Source organism: Moschus berezovskii, chromosome 9 (assembly GCF_049115385.1).
Source record: "Moschus berezovskii isolate FMDL1 chromosome 9, NW_MosBer_1.0, whole genome shotgun sequence".
In the NCBI taxonomy this organism is placed as follows: domain Eukaryota; kingdom Metazoa; phylum Chordata; class Mammalia; order Artiodactyla; family Moschidae; genus Moschus; species Moschus berezovskii.
This window is the reverse complement of record NC_142468.1, coordinates 96,899,627-96,915,742: the sequence shown is the minus strand read 5'-3', so window position 1 is coordinate 96,915,742 and position 16,116 is coordinate 96,899,627. Positions and strand designations below refer to the sequence as shown.

The window sequence follows — 16,116 nt, the reverse complement described above, 5'->3', positions numbered from 1 at the left end:
CCAAGGGCACGCGCTCTGCCCTGTCCCCGCGGCCTCCCGGAGGCTGCAGGGTGGGCCAGGCCCCCGGAGCTGCCTGTCCTAGGCCGCGGGGGCACCCCGAGTCCGCATGGGCCCAAAGCTCCCTTCCAGTGTCAGCACGGGTGAGGAGGTGGGAGCTGGAGCTGCGCTCGACGCCTCTCCGGGCCGCTCAGGACGGCCCCGAGGGCAGGGAGAAGCCGCCGGGGCGGTCGGGCTGGACGAGCGAGTTTAGGGGCCAACCTTCCCCACCCGGAGCCGCGCCGGAGAGCGGTGCTCCCGGGGCTGAGATCCGGGCGTCGGGGGCTCTGCAGCAGCCCCGCTGCGAGGGAGGGGGCGGGGGTAGTGAAAATCGAGAAGTTCGTCTCTCTTCCAAGTCGCCCGACTTGGCAGCGGAGGCCAGGCTGAAGCCAAAGGCCTTGGAGAGCTGGGCGGCTGGGCTGCAGGACTCCAGAGGCAGCTTTCTGCCCCAACGCTCGAAGCCCCCACGGCGGGCTCCCGAGCAGGCACACTTGCTCGCAGCGCGCCCGGGGGTCTGGGGGCGCCGGGACCGTGCCTCGCCACGCGCACGCGGGCCGGGCTCGAGGGGGCGGGACGGCCTTCCCCGCGCGCCCCGCTGCAACCCTCGGCGCCAGCACTCCCGCTCCCACCCTCGGCCCCCTGGCCCCGCCGCCCCGCTTACACGCACCCTTGGCGGGGCCCCTCTGAGCGCCCCAGGACTCGTGGCAGCCCAGGTGTCTCTGGGAACCCAGTGAAAGGCCACAAAGCAAAAGAAGGAGCAGACAGCCGCTAGGGTCCTGCGGGCTCGCCTGGAAGTGGGGCTGCGGGGGCACTGAGAGGGCTGGCAAGGTCCGGGGGTCGCGCGCGGCTTCCGGGCTCACCCCGCTCGCGGCTCCCGTTCCCTCCCCTTCCCAGGCTCCCGGCGCCCTCTGGGTGCAGCTCTTTTCTCCTCCCCTCGGGCCCTCGGCTCCGGCGCGGGGCTCAGTCCCGGGATTAAGAGAAAGGAGGGAGGGGAAAGGGGAGGGGAAGGGAAGGGGCGGAGGAGAAAGGGGGACGATCCCTCCAAAGGCGGGTGTTGAGTTTCAGCTCAGGACCCTCAGGCTAAGTTGCGCGCCCCCTCCCGGCTCCTCTCCCGCTCCTGCTTCCCCCCGCCGTCGCGGCGGCCCTCCAGGTGGCCTGGTTCTCTCCCTCCCCCGAGCGCTGTCTCCCCGCCACGCCCCCGCTCTCGCCCGCCAGCCCCGCGCCTCTCTGCTCCCCTTTCATCAGCCCCACATCTGTCTTTCCTTTGCGAGGGAGCGCGCTTTTCTGGGGTCCTCCACCGAGCCTCTCTGCTCTCGGCGTGGCCTCCGCCGGGATGGCCGGCCGGGGGTCTGGAGCTGACACAGATTCCCGCCCGGGCGAGGGAACGTGAGGCCTGAGCGGCCGGTTCCGGAGCTCGCGGCGGGCGAGCTGGCGGCTTGTGACACCTCTTTCGCTCCTCTGCCAGTCTAGGCCTGTCCCCTGCCCTCACTCTGGCTCACTCCTGCTGCCGAGTTGAGTAGAAGTGGGCACTGCGGACACAAAAGGGCAGGACTCTTTCAGAGAAGCTGGGATTTGGACCCCCGGAGCTTCAGCTGAAAGGACGAGGCTCTGGTCCCCGCACCTGTCGCCCCTATTATTGCTCCTTTGCGTGCCGGCCTCCCTCCAGCTCCCCACTCCCTCCCCGCGTTCTTTCTCTTGGAAAGAAGATTTCAAAGCCTCCTCAGGAGCGCTGGAGAAGCCTTCTTCTGTTTCCGATGTTCCTAGAATTTAAAAAAATGAGATACCAATCTGGATTGAAAAGCTGTAGCGTATTTTCAATATTTAGGTTTAACGCATTAACACTTAAAACACAATAGACAATGGCTCTATGCATAGCCTCATTTGGAGAGAACATCTGAAGTCTAATTTAAAGCCCTTTGTGAACCTGAGGTCTTGGATAGAGGCTCCCTACCTCCCCTCCCATCCACCCCACCTCCACATTCCACAGGCCCACAAGTCCAGGCATTTGCCAGGAGGGGAGGGAGAGACACGTGCCCCAGCACCTTCCTCTCCCTATTGCTTGGGCACCTATGAACAAACTCAGACTCGTTTAGGATGGGAGAGGAACTTTTAAATTTTCAGATGCATCTGGTGGGAGATGTTCCCTGTTCCAGCTCCAGCCTGGTCCAGCCTCTTTCAGACCCCAGCCCTAGGGGCCTAGCTGCCTGGAATACAGATAGTCAGCTACTGGGGCGTGCTGGGTATAATCTCTGCCCAGAGGACTGCCAAGGCAAACTGGGGCTCAAGATGGAGGTGGGCAAGAAACCCAGTTCTAAAGATGAATGCTCTGACTGACGCATGGGGAATAGAGCCTGGAAAAGACTAAGCAGGAAGGGAGTGCTGGGACCTGGCAGAATGGTGGTTTGGGAGGTGGGCAAGAAGGCTCACTGCCTTCATTGTAGCTGAGCGGCTAGCTAGTGCCAGTAGCTAGGCGAGGGGAAAGTGAAAGTGAAGTTGCTCAGTCGTGTCTGACTCTTTGGGACCCCATGGACTGTAGCCTACCAGGCTCCTCCATCCATGGGATTTTCCCAGCAAGAATACTGGAGTGGCTTGCCTTTTTCTTCTCCAGGAGATCTTCCCAACCTAAGGATTGAACCCAGGTTTCCCGCATTGTAGCCAGATGCTTTACCATCTGAGTCACCAGGGAAGTCCCTGGTGAGGGGAGCAGAGTAGAAACCTGCAGGAAAATGAATCTGTGCTTCTGGAGTGCCCAGGCAGGGAATGGAGCCAGTCAGACCTGGGGAGAGGTGACGTGAAGTGAAGGTTGCTCAGTTGTGTCAGACCCTTTGAGAGGCCATGGACTATGGGCTGTGAGGCTCCCCTGTCCATGAAATTCTCCAGGCCAGAATACTGGAGTGGGTAGCCATTCCCTTCTCCAGGGAATCTTCCCGACCCAGGAATCGAACCCAGGTCTCCCACATTGCAGGCAAATTCTTTACCGTCTGAGAGCCATCAGGGTATCCTAAGAATACTGGCATGGGTAGCCTATCCCTTCTCCAGGGAAATTTCCCAACCCGGGGATTGAACTGGGGTCTCCTGCTTTGCAGGAGGATTCTTTACCAGTTGAGCTACCCGGGGAAGCCCCGGGAAGAGGTGGGGGTGAGGGGGTGAATCCTGGTTTGTCAGCTGTGTGAAGTTGGTCAAGTTCTGGAACGTCTCTGAAGCTCCATTATTCATCTGGAACAGTGATTTTGGTGAGGTGTGAATACATGTGAAGTGCTTAGCATGATGACTTTCCCTCTTCACCTTGGCTCCCCATGACCCCACCCCCACCACCCCCAGCTTGTACCTTCACGAAAGCTCCAAGAGTTTCTGTGTCAAGGGCAGGTGGAGTCGTCTCCTTATGACTCATTTCTGCCCTCTCCTTTGCAAACAGAGGTTTCACGTGATTCTAACTTGTTCTGGGAAGATTCTGGGTCCCAGGTTAGGTTGGAAAAAACCCAGACTGGATGGGTAGCTAAGACCCTGGGTGGGCGGCTGCCTCAGATAGGGGGCCCTCAGCTTCAGGGCTTGCCTTTGCCACTGTTCACGGGGTAGAAAGGAAGGGGCTCCTCCACGGGGTTTTCTGGGTCCCAGACTTCTCTCCCACTCATGTCCCTTCCCAGCAGAGCCCTCCAGCTGATCTCGTCCTCATCCTTGGGCTCTTCCGTTGTGACGTGTGGGATCTAGTTTCCTGACCAGGGACTGAACCCGGGGCCCCTGCACTGGGAGCAAGGAGTCTCAGCTGCTGAAATCCCTCTGTCCTCCTCTTCACCTCATTCTACGCTCTTCTTTAGCTTTTGTTTTCCAACCACAAAGTCCTTTCTGTTTCTTAAATGTGCCAAGACCTTCCACCTCTAGGACCCTATCGTCCTGTTTCCTCTGCCTGGACCACTCTTTCCCCAGAACCTTTCCATCATCAGGTCAAATTCCACTTCTTCAGAACGGCCTTCTCTGACTTTTTAAGTTAAAGTTGCCCTCTTCCTCCACCAATCCCCCACCCCCAGTAATTCCCTATCTCTTAACATTGTTTCACTTTCTTCATAGCACTGACTATTATCAAAAATTATCTTGTTTCCTTATTCACCACCGCTCTCCTCCTAAGACAGGAGGCAGGAGACTTATCTGACTTGTCCTTCTCTGCCTTCCTAGCATTTAGAATGGTGTCTGGCATCTGGTAGGTGCTCAACAAATGTTTGGCAAATGGATGAATGAACAGGGCAGCCATGACTGTAGGACTGAGAAAGGCAAAGGCCCACCTGGGGAGGAACCAGCCCTTGGCTAGCGGGGGTAGTTGCTGAGTTTTTGTCCTGTTCACTCTGATTCTCTGCGTGTCTCCCAGGCAAGACTGGGTTCTCTTTGAAGGCAGGCTCCTTTTGAAGGCAGGGGAATCTTTGTAACTAAAGGTGATCTTATAAATAATTAGCAACCAGTGCCATCATGGTGTTCCTATCAGGTCATGGGAGTCTGTTCTGAAGGCCTCCATCTGGGCCAGGCAGTCTCCCTTCAGTTGTGGGATCACAGGGAGGTTGTGGTGTGGGGGTGCTCCAGGGCTGAGGACCGCATCTATTTACCAGCAGGGGGCAGAAGTATTTCTGCATTTTAACCACCGCCGCCCCTACTGGCCCCTCAGGTGATTGCACCTGAGCATCCATGACCTTGCTGAGCCCTGTGGTTTCAGGGGCTGCTAAGCTGGTTGGCACTTTTGTGTTAGTTGCTCAGTCATGTCTGACTCTTTGTGATCCCATGGACTGTAGCCCACTGGGCTCCTCTGTCCATTGGATTCTCCAGGCAAGCATGCTGGAGTGGGTTGCCATTCCCTTCTTCAGGGGATCTTCCCAATCCAAGGATCAAACCTGGGTTTCCCACATTGCATGTAGATTCTTGACTGTCTGAGCCACCAGGAAGATACTTTTGCGGCCATCCTTGTTGCCTGCTTCCCCTTCAGCCTCCCCACCAAGCATGCCCATCTCTATGAACAAGGAGAAGAGAGGGCCCTCAGTGAAGAGCTGATCAGAGACAGGGGCAGGACTTGAAGACAGTGGATGAGAACTCGGATGACTTTCTGAGGAAGGGCAGGACAGCCATCAGAGCATCTTTCAGGCTTTCTTGGCCCAGGTGGGATGCCCCCTTTCACATCTCCCCTGTTCCTTCCTGCTAGGGGCTGACCTGTGTCAGTGGCTTGGGGTGGAATGCTCAGATCTCCCCTGTGGCTGCCAGGTCAGCCCCAGGCAGGTGAGGACACATAGGGAGGCACCCTGATGTCAGGTACTGGACGAACTTTGCTTCTACCTCCACATTCTCCCCATGGCCACCCCCATCTCTCTACACCCCCAGGGATTCCCTGGAAGCTGAAGTGACTCAGGGATTCTTAGTCACCCCAAGAGGAAAACCCTCTGGAAAATGTTTCTCATGGCAGGGAGTCACCCTGAGGAGACCCACAGCTACTCCAGAGATAAGGGTGGAGGCTGAGCAACTGCAAGGGGGTGGGCGGAGGCGGGGGGCAGGGGTGTATGTCTCAAAGGACAGGTTCTGTGTCAGGCCTGGTCATCACAGGGGAGAATGCCCCTCAGCAGTTTTCTCAGAGGAAGTCATGGTACAGAGGCAGGGGGACAACCCAAAAGCCTCTCTTGGAGGAAACATCCCACGCAATCAGTGTGGGTCATTTGCAGCGTCAGCAAGTGAAACAAGTGTTTGGGATCCCTTCCAGCTCTTTCAAGCATCCTGTCCTGGATGGGGGCCAAGATCAAGAGGTCTGGGCCCGTGTCAGCCTCTGAGACTCTGTCCGGTTTGGGGGACACCCAAGGGATCCAGCACTTCTGGAAGTTCCCTGCAAAGCCTTTGCTGGGGTTGGGGGTTGTTCGGGAACACCAGAAGCCACTCTGGGGGCCATGGGGCAGACCTGAGGCTGCGGGAGAGGTAGCCGGAACTGTGGACCCCAGCCAGCCGGGCTGAATGCCCGAGTGGGCAGGAACACCCTGTGGCCTCATGCAGGTTTAGGCGAGACCTGTCCAGCCCACACCTGGGTGAGTAGGAAAGCCCTTACAACAGGGGTTTCCCTTCCACCCAGAGGTCACCACAGTGTGGCATATCCATACCAGGAGCTTAGCTTTGGAGTTTTTCAGGGCTGGGAGGGAACCAGTTCGGCTTCCTCCTAACTGTGCAACCTTGATGAGGTTACTTAATTTCTTTGGGTCTCAGTTTCTTCATCTCAACATGGGGAAAGTAGTTTCCATCTCATGGTTTTATTGTAAAGGTAAAATGAGCTGATGCATGTGCAGGGCTTGGCACCATCCTGGCACATGATCTCAGGGGCTGAGGGGGCGGATGGAAGCAAGAGGGTGCCTGGGAGCACAGGGCCAGAGAGTGGTTCAGTGGGAGTGGGGCAATGTATTCCTGGCCCCAGTGCTCTTCCTAAGTGGCCCTGCTCTCCTAGCCATCACCTGTTGACCCTAAGCTCTCACCGCCCGTCCACTTCCAGGTCCCTCAGAACTCACCAGATCAGCTTCTCCCACTTCCAAATGCCCTCTGACCTCATCACGCCTCTGTTTTAGGGCTGCTTTGCCCTAAAGCATTCAAAAGATTCCTTATCACTCTGCCATTTAAGTTATTCCTGGTTCCTTTTGTTTATTTCCTGAGTCGTTGGTTACCAGAGGAGTATTTTCTAAGGGAAAGCACATGCAAATAAAGAAACATCACTCTAGAGACGGAGTCTGTATATGAGTTGGAATGGGGTGGGGGTTGGTGAGGGGATGAGGGGAGTTGTTGAACAAGGATGCAGAGAAAAAGATTGGAGCAAAATAGGCAGAGAGACCCCCACATGGGTGGCCCCTGACTGACCTGTGTCTTTGCGGCCAGGCCCAGCTGGAACCTTGCCAGGGCACACATATCCTCCCCTGGCTGACAGTGGTCCATGGACCTGTGACTGCATGGTCTTACCCCATGGCCTGAGAGTAGCAGCTCCCCCTGCCATGCTCCTCAACTAGTGAATACGGTGGGGCAGGTTGATCGGGGAGCTGGGAGCTTCTGTTGGCTCTTAGCTAAGGCTGTCACCTTGCCTCTCTTCTTGGCTCTGCCTTCTCATTTGTGCCATGGGAACAGTCACCCACCGCTTCTTTCATCAGACCCTGCACATCCAGCCAACAAATTGTTGGAGTCCAGGCCTTCCTGGCAGCCTATGGGGTTAAGCCTATATCCTGAGTCCAGAGGAGGTCGGGGATGTACAGGGATGGGAGTGGGTAGACCTTGGGGAGGGCAAGGGGAAGTTGGGGAGAAATAATGGACATTGGGAAGTCATAGATGATTGTGGTCATAGAAGTTGGGGTCATGGAGGATGAGGAAGGGGTCAGAGAACAAGCAGACAGAGGGAAATGTTTACTAAGATGGAGGATCCTGAGGACATCTGAGAAGAAAGGAAAGAGAAGAGACAAGACCCTGGGTGGGAGCAGCAGGGATTACAGCAGCAAGGCTTCTTGGAGAGAGTCCAAGTGATGTTCCCTAATATCGGGTATCAAGTGACCCATCAGAATTCTCATAATGCCTGTTCCCCAAGGCACAGAATAACAGGATACTATTACTTTGATCCCACGCCCAGAAAAGGGCAAAGAACAAAGTTTACTCAATAGGCTTACGACGATGTTAATCACAACTTCCATGAGTCTAGCATTTAAAGCAGCTTTTGGAAAGACTTTCAAGTTTTTTTTTTTTTTTTGGTTTTGTTTTGTTTTTTAATCTCAGGTCACACCCTCCAAAAGGTAGTGGAAATAAATTTGAATAAACAAAACAGGTTTGCTGAAAATAAAACCAGGACTCCTAAACTGCTCCAGTCAAACAGCTTCCACAAGGCCTTGCTGTCAGCCAGCGTGGCACTGAGGCTTGGCAAGCAGCATCCAGCATGTACCAGGTAAGTGTGCAGGGGCCTGGTGGGGATGGTGCTCAGTGAGGCAGGAGCAGAGATGTGGCTGGGGATGGAGGGAGCTCTCAGTTTTGGGGCAGTGGACCAGATGGGGCATGAATTAGAATCTCAGAGAACAGCTGGGGGAGGGGGCATCCAGACTAGGTGGGAGCAGTTTTCTCACTGGCCTTTTCCTACAGGCGATGGCATTCTTGGCAATGGTCATGGGAACCCACACCTTCTGTTTGGGGTCCCAGAGGCGTTGCACCCACTGGCCTGGCTGCTTCCCCAGCAAAGGACAGAACCCCACTGAGGAGTGGCTGAAATGGAACAGTGTGCTCATGCCTCCCCCAGAGACCACCAGCCTCACCCACCACCCAGAATCCTGCAGTTCCAGCAAGGATGGACCCCTCAACAGCCGCTCCATTGCCCCCTGGAGATATGAGTGAGTCTGCCAGCCCCTGCCCTCTCCTAAACGCCTGCTCATGTGCTGGTCAGGACATGTGTGAGGGACCAGGGGAGTTCCAGCCAATTCCAGCCTATCTGCCCCGCTTTGACCTCAGGGAGGTTATCAAGTTTGGGTGTTAGATAAGGTCTAGCCTTGACACATTTTTGGTGACTTTGGGCCAATTGCTCAAGGGTTCAAAGCTTAGTTTTTTTCCTCTGTAAAATGAAATAATATTCTATAGCCTAATGATGCAGATCATATGAAATAGTGAAAAATCTAAACAGCACAGAAAATGTAGGTTTTCTTCCTTCTTCTTCCTCTACTTCTTCCCCTCCTCCTCCCTTTCCATCTTTCTGCCTCCTCTCCCGTCTCTTTTTCCTTCCCCTACAATGGCTGTGTTTTTCTAACAAAAGTATCAGGGAATAATGTACAATATAGGAACAAAGCAGCCCAATACCAAATGCTAGTGCTTTGAGCCATGAATGGGTTATGATTATACCCTCTTTCTGCTCTGGGGGGACAGTTGGGTGGCTGGACCTCCAGGCTTGTTGTCTTTGATCATGAGCTGTCTTATTCTTTCTCCATGTGCTGCCACATATTATAATTCTCTATTTATGTCATGTTGTAAACAAACATTAGAAAGCACTGAAATTGCGACAATGAATTAAGATACTAAAAATTAGTACTGTAGGGACCCCAAACACATTTCTCCTCCTGTTTCGCATTCTCATGGGGTGTGTTTCCACCCACTGTAAGTCTATTTCTGGCTTAGCCTTCGCTTTGGGGATGAAAGGAGAAGGTCATTGGCTAGGGAGAGGGCCAGCTTTGATTGAGACTAGATCCAGGGTGGAGACTCCAGGCCACTATGCTTTGAAGTGGTCTCAGTAGGCAGGCTAGCTTCTAGACTAAATCTAAAGAGGTTGGGAACCCCTTTGGGGAGGCTGGGTGCCAGATGGCTGACTTGGCTGGGGTCTAGACACCTGGGCTGTGAACCCTTGATAACCACTTGGGCTGGTCTTCCCCGAAGCACGTGCTTTGCAACATGTTGCACAAGCTGTTCCTCAGAAAAAAAGTGATGATGTCGAGTAACTGGGGGGAAAACTGCTGCAGTCGCCACCCCGTTGGAGGTTCTCAGTGTGCTCAGCATACTCACAGTGAGAAGTCTGCAGAGAAGAGCCCATTAAACTCAACGCTCCCTAAAATCCTTTGACCACAGACCCCTTCCGCTACAGTGCATCTATCAGGGGATCCACTCTGGGAAATGCTACACTAGCTGAGCCCCAGTTTGCGAAGACCTGTCTGTTTGGAGGATGGTTTTCTAACCTATTGGCTGTTTCCTACTGGGTTTCTGGAGCACAGACCTTCGGAGCACTGACTTTTCACATCTTCTGGGGGCTATGAAACCTTTTCAGAATAAGTCAGTAAGTCTAACCATATACCCTAACATGTGCTTATTATACATGCACAGTTGGAATCTGGAGGACGGGCAGGACATGGCAGACAGTGGCTCCCTCAGGGGAGTGGGGCTGGTGGGAGACAGACTGTCAGCCTTCACTTCATGCTTTCTTATACTTGGATATAAGAGCAATTTTTACTTTAAAATTAAAAAATACATATATACTAACAATCACACAAGGAAACCTGATGCTAGAACCCAGCATGTGTGTCACATGGAACCACAGCTGGTCTGGCAGAGGCCCCAGTGGAGCTCCCCACCTGGCCCACCTCCCTCAGGGCTCTGGGACCATTTGGAAAGTCACACTTCCATCCCCGACCCTCACAGGTCAGGAGAATAAATCCCAGGGGAGAGGGGGTGACTTGTTCACAGCCACCTGGCTTGTGGGTACCAGAGCTGGAACCAAAGCCACAGAACTAACAACAGCCCTGCAATTTCCACCCTGGGTCCTCACTGCTCCTGGCCAGCCCCCCGATCTCCAGGCCAGCATCCCTCTAGGACCTGACTCTTGCCGCCCCACAGGTTGGACAGAGACTTGAACCGGCTCCCACAGGATCTGTACCACGCACGTTGCCTGTGTCGACACTGTGTCAGCCTCCTGACGGGCTCCCACATGGACCCCCTGGGAAACTCAGAGCTGCTCTACCACAACCAGACCGTCTTCTACCGGCGGCCGTGCCCTGGACAGCAGGGTGCCCGCCATGGCTACTGCCTGGAACCCAGGCTCTACCGTGTCTCCTTGGCTTGCGTGTGTGTGCGGCCCCGTGTGATGGCCTAACTGTGCCGACCATGGCTGGTCCCTGGGCAAACACTGGAGCTGGCTGGACAACCACCTGCTGTGGTGAACCAGGACAGCTGAAGGCACAGCCCCTCCAAAGGACCACCTGGAACAGCAGGATCTTGGGACAGGATGGGGGACCATGGGGGGACCACACTTTGCACTTTTTGGAGTGGGTGAGAAATGCAGGGCAAATCCAAGGCAGTAGTGGCTGTTTATGGTCCCTGGAAACTGGCATCCTGTCATTTCCTCCTGGGAAAGGTCTTCAAAGCTCTGCTATGTCTGTCTCGTCTTTCCTCCCACCCCCAGCTGCCCTGGTGCAGCACAGGCACTTTCAGATATTTTTCCCTTCGCCAGTGGAGAGCCCTTCAATTCATTAGTTTGTTCTCTCCTTCCTTCATTCATCAAACACATAGTGAGCATTGACTTTGGAGCATCGACCTTAAACCTCCTGGTGGAGTTGCTAGTCTTTTGACAAGAATGCTGCTAAGGAAGAGGCTGTTATTGAGCTGGGAGAGAATTGTTCAAATAAATAATCTGTACTTAAAAGTGGCCGAATTTGTCTTTGGCATCCCTGGTGCCTGAGCATCTTGTGGTCCCCAGCCTGGTCCCATTTCCTCCCCACTGTCAGCCCTCACCTACTGCCCTCCAGAGTTTCCACTGTGGTCCCCCCATCCCTCCCCTTCCCTGGCTCCCTGGCCCAGCCCTAAACACCGGGGTGGGGGTCAGGCTGCCCTCCTGGCGTACTGGAGAAACAGAGGCCCATTGAGGCACTGCAGCAGGCACACAGCGCCCCCTTGTCCCCCCAACAATCTGCCTTTGTCCTCAGTTTTGGCTGCTACAGCTTGGTCCTGAGGGGTGCTGCCTGGGCCGGGCTCCAGCTCCCACCCTCCCTGAAAGGAAAAGACAGAAAGGATGGTGAGGAAGAGGGTTAAGGTTAGGGAAGGGAGGACGCAGACTTCCTCAGGCTTGGGTTCTCGGGGGGCTCCTAGCCTGGCGCATCTCTCGGCTCACCTCCCAGCTCCTCCCGGCTTCTCCGCAGTCCGCCCCGTCTCGCCTCCTCCCTTCGCCCGCCCTAGGCGGGTGGGCGGGGTCAGGCGCCAAGTAAGAGGAGAGCTGGCCCCGCCCCTCTCCCCCGCCCCTCTTGTTCCACGTGCCTGGGGGCCAGTGCAGGCACCAGCGGGGCACTCTGGGCAGCTGGGTGAAGGCCCATCTGGGCAAGCAACCCCTCGCCCCCACCCCGCGGCCGCCTTCTCCGGGGCCCCACAGCAGGCCTGCCCGCTTCACTTTCAGGCTTCTCGCAGTGCTTTTCCTGCTCCTGTCTGCTTCCCCATCCTGCCAGGTCTCCATCCTCCTGTTTTCCTTCCTGGGCTGGTGGCAGTGGGGGGCTGTACCCTGTGGGTCTCGTGGAGATGTTCAATGCTTGGAGTCGTCGGGACCGGCCCCCCGAGGAGCGGGCAGCTGCAGGGCTCGAGGGCTTCGCGGTGGACAAGACCTTCCTCTCCTCCCTCAAAGGCATCCTGCTGGAAACTGAGCTGGTAACAGCCGCCTCCCCAGCCTAGAGCTTCACCTCCCAGCCCCGGGCCCCTCAGGGCTCACCCCTCCGCAGCCTCCCTCCCCCGGCTCTCAGGACACCCCGCTGGCCCAAACGACCCTCCCCACGTCTCCTCCCCTGCCTTCCTGCTGCTCCTCCACTGGAGGCGGGGACAGCAGGTTTCAGTGCCTTCAGGAAGGATTGAAGCTGACAGCGGAATGCTCTCTGGGACACTGAGGGAGCGTGAGGCATAGGATGGCATGGGACGGGGGTATCACCAGCCGGCCTCTCCCCGGGCTCTCAGATGGCCACTTCTTGGCATGTCCAAGAGTTCAGTTACCAGAAACGGCAGACTTTCTGCAGCCCCACTTTATCTGTTGCCTGCTCCCTGTGAACATCTGTCCTCAGGAAAGTACCTCCCCTTATTCGCTTAGCAAGACCTCAGTGTAAACCTGAGTCTTTGGCATATACCTCATCCTACATTTGGGAGCTGAGGGGACTCACGTCCACTCTGGAGCATCTGCCTTCTAATCCTTGCCTCTTGCCGTGGAGCCAGGGGCTCTGGTCCTTGTTAGAGGAGTTTTAGGCATCCTGGAATTATAATGGGGCATGGGGTGCCTCCTGGGGGCACAGGCTGATGTCCCACCACCCGAGGGGCCGGTGTTCCCAGTGCTAAAGCGGGACCCACTCTCTTGGATTTCATAGAGTGGTGTTCCCCAGAGACGTGCAGCTTGGCTAAACTGCTGGGGCTGCTGGGGCCCCAGAGCAGGGGGAGCCTGAGCTGGCAGAGGTGGGAGGCTGGGGTCGGCCCTTGATGGGCAGAGGCCCTGGGCATGGCTCCTGCCACCAAGGTTGACAAGACCTCTGAGGGCAGGTGGTGTGCTGGCTGGGGGAGCTTCCTGGAAAGAGGGAGGCAAAGGCCTGGCCGGGCCTGTGTCCCCTTCCTGGTAAACGTCCCGCCCTCGACCCTGCAGGCCCTGACCTTCATCATCTTCATCTGCTTCACGGCCTCCATCTCCGCCTACATGGCTGCCGCGCTGCTGGAGTTCTTCATCACACTAGCCTTCCTCTTCCTCTATGCCACCCAGTACTACCAGCGCTTCGATCGGCTGAACTGGCCATGTCTGGTGAGGGTCCCCACCCCGTGCTGCCTCCCCTACCCCACTCTGGGCCCTTTCTTCTTTCAACATTGAATTTTCCTCTTCCAGCCTGTCTCCTTTTCTGGGTAAGCAAGGAATCCAGCCCCCACGTCCTATACTCAAACATGACTTTGACCCCATTCTTCGGATCTGCTCCCCGATGCAGGTCCAGCCCCCGCGCAGCCCCCTGGCTTCTCTCTTGGTCCCTGGCCCTCTGCGTTCATCTGCGTCCCTCCTGTGGGGAGCTGTGTGAGCTCTCTCTTGCTTTCTGTCTCTCAAGCGCCTTATGTAGTGTCCAAGGGTATCTTCATGTAGGGATTCCTCGTACCTGAGGGTCAAGCCGCTGACTAGCCTGGAAAACTTCAGGCTGATGCTGCCTGCCCTCTGCTTCCCTTTGACCCTGCACCCGCAACCCCCAGGACTTCCTCCGCTGTGTCAGCGCCATCATCATCTTCCTGGTGGTCTCCTTTGCGGCTGTGACCTCCCGGGATGGAGCTGCCATTGCTGCTTTTGTGAGTCCATCCCCGCAGAATTCTCCGGCTCCCCCCACCCCCCAGGGACCTCTGGCTGATGGTCACATGCTTCCTGTGCCTCTCTCTACCCCAAGCTCAAGTCAGTGCCCAGGGGCTGGCTCACACCTTGCCCCATATCACCCACCTCCCTCCCCCTGGTGTCCAGTGGCTCACTGGCCTTTGTTGTGGCATCCCCCTCCTGCTCCCACAGGTGTTTGGCATCATCCTGGTTTCTGTCTTTGCCTACGATGCCTTCAAGATCTACCGGACTGAGATAGTGCCCAGGGCTGCCCAGGGTGAGTGCCTATCCTCTGGGGAGAGGAGATGCCCCCTGCCCCCCAACCCAGCTACCCCCCCATGCCCTACCCCACCTGGCTCCATCTTCACAGGGGACCAGCAGTGACCCTGGGGATACCTGGCTTCTGAGTCCCAGCCAGAAAGTGGGACAGGGGAGCCCAGACTCATCTCCTTTGGATTCACTAGCTCCCTAGCCTACTGTCTACTACCCCAGCCTACAGTGATGGAGCCAGGCCTGAGAAGTCACGTGGACTTGTCTGTGGGGGCTAGTTGGGGGGTAGCCTGACATTTGATGAAGCTCGGCCAGGGAGGGGGTGTTATGGTCTAAGGGGAGGGTTCAGGAGGGTCATTCCCAAATTAAAAGATTTGAATCCTACTGGCGAATCTCTTTCTTCCTCAGAAATTAGGCAGATCAAGGATGCTAGGAATATTCATGGAAATGTTGCACGGAGCAGGTCATGGGTCCCTTCTCTGGGACCAGGTCTGAACATGAGCAAGTGGGGCTTTAGACTGAAGATGCTGAAGATATCCTTCAACACAAAATTTCCATGCCATGATTCTTGGGTGCAAGGCTACCCTGTGGTGAGCCTGGTGGCTGGGCATCCCGGGTCCTGTGTCTGAGAAAGCACAAGCCTTCCCCAGGTGAATGAAGGCCCACCTGTCCAGCCCTTCTAGTGGGTTGCTTGCCTGGGGCATGTGTAGAGCTCCCCCTGGTGGTGTGGGGAGGACTTGACCCACAGGTCACCAGGGAGAGGTCAGCATCCAGTGTAAGCGGGAGATTCCCATGTTGCTGGAGCTGGACAAGCCCTCAGATATCAGTTGGTTCAATGCCCTCATTTCACATAAGAGAGGACATGCCCAGTTAGGGGACATGACCTCTTTATTTGTGACAGAGTTAGGGCTGGAGCCCGGGCTTCCCTGGTGACCCAGTGGTAAAGAATCTGCCTGCAATGCAGGAGACCCGGGTTCAATCCCTGGGTCGGGAAGATCCCTGGAGAAGGGAATGGCAACCCATTCCAGTATTCTTGCTGAGAGAATCCCATGGACAGAGATGCTTGGCAGGCTACAGTCCATGGGGTCGCAAAGAGTCGGACACGACTAAGTGCCTGAGCACTCACAGGGCTGGAGCCCAGCACTCCTAACTCCTAAACAGGTGATCTGGATATTATACTGAGCCCCTTGAAGCTCATTAAAACTGGCCCAGTTTCAATTCCAGCTCTTTCCATCAGTAGGGCCACCTTCCCAGGCTGCCAGCACCCCAGCAGGATGTTTCCTGAACATCTCATGCTGGGCCCTAGGGACTCAGAGGTGGCTAGCAGACGCCCCCTCCTTGAGCCTCATAGATGGGAAAGGAGACCAGCTAGTGAAGGCCGTTACAGCTCAGGGGGAGTTTGGAGTCACCTCTTCTTGGCCCATGAGAGCCCAATGTGGCCAGGATGACCCTGCACAGCTTTGCAGATCCCAAATTGGCCAAGCTCCTCCAAGCTGACTTGCTCATAGCCCCTCTCCAACATTTGCGTGTCCCTGCCCTGAAATGTCTTCCTTCTTCTCCGATGCTCTGTTCAGATGCAGGCCCTGGTCTCCAAAACCTGCCTGAACCTGAGCTCTGGTAGAGGCGCTCTGCTCCCCTTGATGCTATCCACCTGCCTCTCTTGGTCTAGCTTTTTCTGCCTCCTACGTGCTGTTCTCCTGTCCTCACATCCTGGCTCCTCACCATGGCTGGAGGCCTTTCCAGGGCTAGACCCGACTGAATTTTGTGTTTCTCTGGTCTTTGCTCATGGTTCTCAGGACTTTCTGTACAGGCCATTCTCAAGACAGGTGTTGGACATCCTGGACAGGGGGTGGTGAAGGCCTCAGAGGAGGAATCAGAAGGGCTTAGCTGGGGAGTTCAGGAGATGGGGGGGCAGTGAAGGGATGAGAAGGTGGTCAGGAGAGCCTGGCTGTAAAGCACAGCAGGGGGTGGGGGTTTGCTAGCAGCGGGGGCTCAGGACCCGCCCTGTCCCT

The 16,116-nt window shown here is 56.1% G+C and overlaps 2 protein-coding genes across 2 annotated transcripts; both read left to right on the top strand.

Annotated features, from left to right (window-relative positions):
* The first annotated feature begins 20 nt into the window (after window positions 1–20).
* IL25 (interleukin 25) lies at window positions 21–11,154 on the top strand. Its single transcript, XM_055436047.2, has 4 exons — window positions 21–140; window positions 7,792–7,957; window positions 8,149–8,393; window positions 10,375–11,154. Exons 2-4 carry the CDS (start codon window positions 7,949–7,951, stop codon window positions 10,628–10,630), a joined length of 510 nt encoding a protein of 169 aa, XP_055292022.1. The 5' UTR covers window positions 21–140; window positions 7,792–7,948; the 3' UTR covers window positions 10,631–11,154.
* Window positions 11,155–11,842: 688 nt separating this feature from the next.
* CMTM5 (CKLF like MARVEL transmembrane domain containing 5) lies at window positions 11,843–14,340 on the top strand. Its single transcript, XM_055436800.2, has 5 exons — window positions 11,843–12,168; window positions 13,139–13,291; window positions 13,723–13,815; window positions 14,027–14,111; window positions 14,205–14,340. Exons 1-5 carry the CDS (start codon window positions 12,043–12,045, stop codon window positions 14,216–14,218), a joined length of 471 nt encoding a protein of 156 aa, XP_055292775.1. The 5' UTR covers window positions 11,843–12,042; the 3' UTR covers window positions 14,219–14,340.
* The last annotated feature ends 1,776 nt before the right edge of the window (window positions 14,341–16,116 follow it).

What these genes read in the sequence shown, in the direction of transcription:
- CMTM5 (XM_055436800.2), top strand. Translation starts at nt 12,043, where the DNA reads ATGTTCAATGCTTGGAGTCGTCGGGACCGGCCCCCCGAGGAGCGGGCA. An exon ending in TCCTGCTGGAAACTGAGCTG is followed by an intron (nt 12,169 to 13,138) that starts GTAACAGCCGCC and finishes TCGACCCTGCAG; the next exon opens with GCCCTGACCTTCATCATCTT. An exon ending in GGCTGAACTGGCCATGTCTG is followed by an intron (nt 13,292 to 13,722) that starts GTGAGGGTCCCC and finishes CGCAACCCCCAG; the next exon opens with GACTTCCTCCGCTGTGTCAG.
- IL25 (XM_055436047.2), top strand. An exon ending in ATTGCCCCCTGGAGATATGA is followed by an intron (nt 8,394 to 10,374) that starts GTGAGTCTGCCA and finishes GCCGCCCCACAG; the next exon opens with GTTGGACAGAGACTTGAACC.